General features: G+C 36.1%; 1 protein-coding gene across 1 annotated transcript; it reads right to left on the bottom strand.

The window, feature by feature from the left end:
* Positions 1-1,043: 1,043 nt before the first annotated feature.
* LOC138392603 (E3 ubiquitin-protein ligase RNF125-like) lies at positions 1,044-2,070 on the bottom strand. The gene is given in 1 exon segment (XM_069483480.1): positions 1,044-2,070. A coding segment is annotated over 1 exon segment (699 nt). The 5' UTR covers positions 1,989-2,070; the 3' UTR covers positions 1,044-1,289.
* Between the last annotated feature and the right edge of the window lie 2,669 nt (positions 2,071-4,739).

Here is a 4,739-nt window from a genome sequence, read left to right as displayed (position 1 = left end):
CAATCTATAAATTCAATGCAATCCCTGTCAGAATCCCAATGGCATTTTTGCAGAAATAGAAAAATGCATCCTAAAATTCATGTACAATTTCAAGATACCCCAAATAGCCAAAATAATCCTGAAAAAGAAGAACAGATTTGGAAGACTTTCACTTCCTGATTTCAAACCTTATTACAAAGCTACAGTAATCAAAACAGTGTGGTACTTGCATAAGAACAAACATATACCAATGGAATAGAATACAGAACCCAGAAATAAACTCTGTGTAAATAGACAATGGATTTTTGACGAGGGTGCCAAGACCATTCAATGGGGAAAGGACAGGCTTTTCAACAAATGGTGCTGGGAAAACTGGATATATACATGCAAAAGAATGAAGGTAGACCCTTACCTTACACCATATTTTAAAATTAATTCAAAAATGATTTAGGATTGGGAGTTCTATAATTACAAATTTAATATCCTTGATAGTTATAGAGCTATTCGAATTATCTATTTCATATTGGGCAAACTGGATGGTTTTTTTGTGGTTTTTTGAGGATCTGGTCCATTTCAACTAAGTTGTTAAATTTCTGTGTGTAGAGTCTTTCATAATATTCCCATGTTATCTTTTTTTATGTCTGCAAGGTCTGTCATTGTATTCCCTTTTCATTCCTGATATTGGTAAATTGTATCTTCTTTATTTTTCATAATTTTTTGTTTGTTTGTTTGTTTGTTTTTACTTTTCTAACACAAAATGTATTTTGTTACAATATTATGTAATACAGTTTGGTTAAAAGAACTTTGTTGATTTCCAAAATTTTCCTTTCCTACTCCCATACAAAATTATTCATGTTATTATATTAGAGATTAAAACAAGAGCATTGGAACAGATTTCATATTTCCTTGAATGTCTGCACTTTGCTTCACTCTCCATCTTTTCACATAGAACAAAGATTAGTTTTCATGCCTAACCATGATGGTCATTATTAATATGTAGTATTACACTCAGTATCATCAAATTTGCAAATAGAGATCCTCCACCTACATACTTAGCCTGTGTCTCTTCTATATATTGACTGACGTAGACGAATTTTTGTTGTTAAATGTCTTAGAAACTCAAGAATGTAAGACAGATTTAAACCATCAAAATGAAAGCAGATTTAAATGCACTATACCAATAACCATAGGCAAACATATAACTGTGTTGTACATTTTCATCCATCAAACATTGACAATCTCTCTACAATTGTTTAAGCAGCATCTTATGGTGCAAGTGAATGGTCCCCTTCCTCTTCCTTTTAGTAAGATTATGTGGTGTTCGAGTGATTCACATATTCAAGAAGTGACCAGTCTAAGACTCTTCGGATAAGGGCTTCCTCAATTATATTAAAATCTATGAAATCATCATAAAACAAAGTGTGACTAACTTGCAAATGTCTTATTAAACTGCCATTGAAGCTACTTGGATTCTCATTAGGTAGTCAACGGCAAAGTGGACAGAATACAGGTCTCCTTTCTGATCTGTGATGAGTGATACAATGATCCAGCAAGCTGTCTTCATCCAATTCCCTCTGGCAAAATGGACATACACACCTTGCTGCTGTCTCCCCGAGTTCTTGTAGTGGTCCATACTTATCTATGTACTTCTGACAAGTCCTTATATGTGCCCTCATTTCACTGAGGCAAACCACGGTGTCACACTCGGTGCAGTTCTGGTACTCGGATTTCATTCTTTTGGCTACATCAGTTGCTGGAACTCCTTCTGAAGGAAGATATGCCCGGCAATATGGACAGGTCCACTTATTGTTCTTTAGACTGGTAGCAATACAGGAACGGTAGAATACGTGGCCACAGCGGGTCTGGACTGGCTGGTGTAACACCTCAAGGCACACAGAGCAGTCGAAGGACGTGACCGGCAGCTCAGGGTCCCCCCTGCGCTCCAGGGCCTGCGGGGTGGCAGAGGCGGGCGCCGATTTGCCGCTATCGCTGCTCAGCACAGAGCCCATGGCTGTGCCTCTCGTCCAGACAGCTGCCAATAGCTCAGTGCCTGCTGCCGGGTTGTTTTGTTGTCCTGCGGTGGAGGAAGGAAGTCCCCTATTTTTCATAATTTAAAAACTCCTCAAAATATAATTCTGTGCCCAGATGGTCTCATTGGAGAATTCCACAAAACCGTTTTTAAAAAATTAACACAAATTCTACATAATGTCTTCCAGGAAATAGAAGAAGAGGGAACACTTCCCAATTCCTTTCTTGAAGGCAATATTATCCTGATAATCAATTGCTATAGAAAAATCATTTAACAAAATTCAATATTCTTTCATGATTAAAAAAAACTCTCAGAAAAGTAAGACTAGAAAGAACCTCCTCAACTGAATAAAGCTAATGTACTTGAAAGTCTGAATGCTTTTCTAGAATACAAAGATTGAAGACAAATCCAGGATGTCTGCTCTTATAACTTTTATTCAACATAGTGCTGGATGTGCAATAAGGCAAGAAAAGTTACACAGATCAGAATAGAAGAAATAAAAATGTGCCTATTTCAGAAGACATGATTATCTACATAGAAAATCCCAATTTCCCCCCAAAATACTCCTGGAACTAATCAATGACCAGCAGAGTTGCAGGATAAAAGACAAACATGTAAAAACTCAATTGCATTTTTAATATACTAGTAATGAACATGGGGTCACTAAAATTAAAAATACAATTCATTTATAATCACTCAAAACCCACAAAATTTTTAGGTATAAATCTAACAAAATGTGTACAGAACTTGTATGCTGAAACCTAAAAAATGCTCATGGAAAGAAGACCTAAGGAACAGGAGAAGATGGATATGGTAGCTCAAGCCTGTAATCGTAGCACTTTGGGAGGCTAAGGAGGGAGGATCCCTTGAAGCCAAGAGTTTGAGATCAGCCTGGACAACACAGTGAGACCTCATCTTTACAAAAAATAAAATTAACCAGGTACTGTGGCACATGCCTATAGTCCTAGCTACTTGGGAGGCTGAGGCAGGAGGATCATCTGAGGTCTGGAATTCAAGGATACAGTAAGCTATGATGAGGCCACTGAACTCCAGCCAGGGCAACAGAGAGAGACCCTATCTGTAAAAAAAAAAAAAAAAGAAAAGAAAAAAGAAAAAAAAAAGGAAAAGAGAAAAAAGAAGAAGAAAAGGAGAGATGTATAATGTTCATGGTTTGGAAAACTCAACATAGTAAAAGTCAATTTACTTCAAATTGATATACAAGCTTAATACAGTTCCTATTAAAATACCATCAAGTTTTTTTGTAGATATAGACAAGGTTTTTTTCTACAGTCTACATGGAAAAGCAAAGAACTAGAAGAGCTAAAACAATCCTGAAAAAGTAAAGTGGAAGGAATCACTCTTCCCAATGTTAAGTTTTACCACGTAGCTACAGGTAATGAAGACTGGTATGGTATTGGTAGATTGGTGAGGGATAGACACATAGATCAATGGGACAGAATAGAAACCCCAGAAATAGACCCATACAAATATATACAATATATGACTTTTGATGAAGGTGTAAAAAGCAATTCAATGGAGAAAAGATGGACTTTTCAACAAATGGTGCTGGAGCAATTGGACATTCATATATAAAAAAAAGAGAGAACCTCCTCCTAAGTCCCACACCTTATACAAAAAATAACTGGAAATGAATTACAGATTTACATGTAAAATGTAAAACTACAGTACTTTAAGAAAAAAACACAAGAGAAAAGTCTTCCAGGATCTAGGGCAAGAAGTTTTAAGCTTGACACCAAACACACAGTTCATACAAGGGAAGACAGATAAATTGGACTTCATCAAAATTCAAAAGTTTTGCCCCGTGAAAGATCCAATTAAGAGCATGAAAAGACAACTACAGACTGAGAAAATATTTACAAACCACATATCCAACAAAGGACTCGTATATAGAATATATAAAGAGCTGAAAAGTCAACAGTAAAAAAGAAAGAAACCAATCAGAAAGCAGGAAAAAGATATAAAGACCATTTTACTGAAGAGGATACACGGATGGCAAATAAGCACATGAAAAGATGTTCAGCACTATTAGCCATTAGCTAATTGCAAATTAAAATCACAATGAGATATCACTACAAACCTGTGAGAATGACTAAAATAAAAACTAATGACAACAGCAAACGCTAGGAAGGATTTAGAGAAACTGGATCGCTTATACATTCCTAGTAGGAATGTAAAATAATACAGCCACCCTAGAAAACTGTTTGGCAGTTTCCTATAAAACTAAATATTCAGCTACCATATGACCCAGCAATTACATTCCTAGGCATTTATCCCAGAGAAATGAAAACTTATGTTCACACAAAAACATGTATACAAATGTTCATGGCAGCTTTATTTATAATTGCACCAAACTGGAAACAACCAGATGTTCACCAATAGGTGAATCGTTAAACAAACTGTGGTATATCCATAGCATGGAGTAGTACTCAGCAATAAACTATTGAATACATATAACGTGGATCAAGCACCAGAAAATTGTGCTGGGTGGAAAAAAAGTCAATTCCAAAAGGACATTATTAATATTTGATGCTATTTATATAGCAGTCTTAAGTTGACAAAATTCAAGAAATAAACATTTCTTGAAGGGGGGGTGTGGTGGGAGAGAAGTGGGTGTGGTTAGAAAAGGGCAGCAAGAGGGCTCCTAGCCTTGATGGAAATGTTCTGCATCTTAACTGTATCAATGTCAATATCCCGGTTGCCATATTGTACT

This window comes from Eulemur rufifrons, chromosome 9 (assembly GCF_041146395.1).
Source record: "Eulemur rufifrons isolate Redbay chromosome 9, OSU_ERuf_1, whole genome shotgun sequence".
In the NCBI taxonomy this organism is placed as follows: domain Eukaryota; kingdom Metazoa; phylum Chordata; class Mammalia; order Primates; family Lemuridae; genus Eulemur; species Eulemur rufifrons.
The sequence above is the reverse complement of the archived record's forward strand: the minus strand, read 5'-3'. Positions and strand labels throughout refer to the sequence as shown.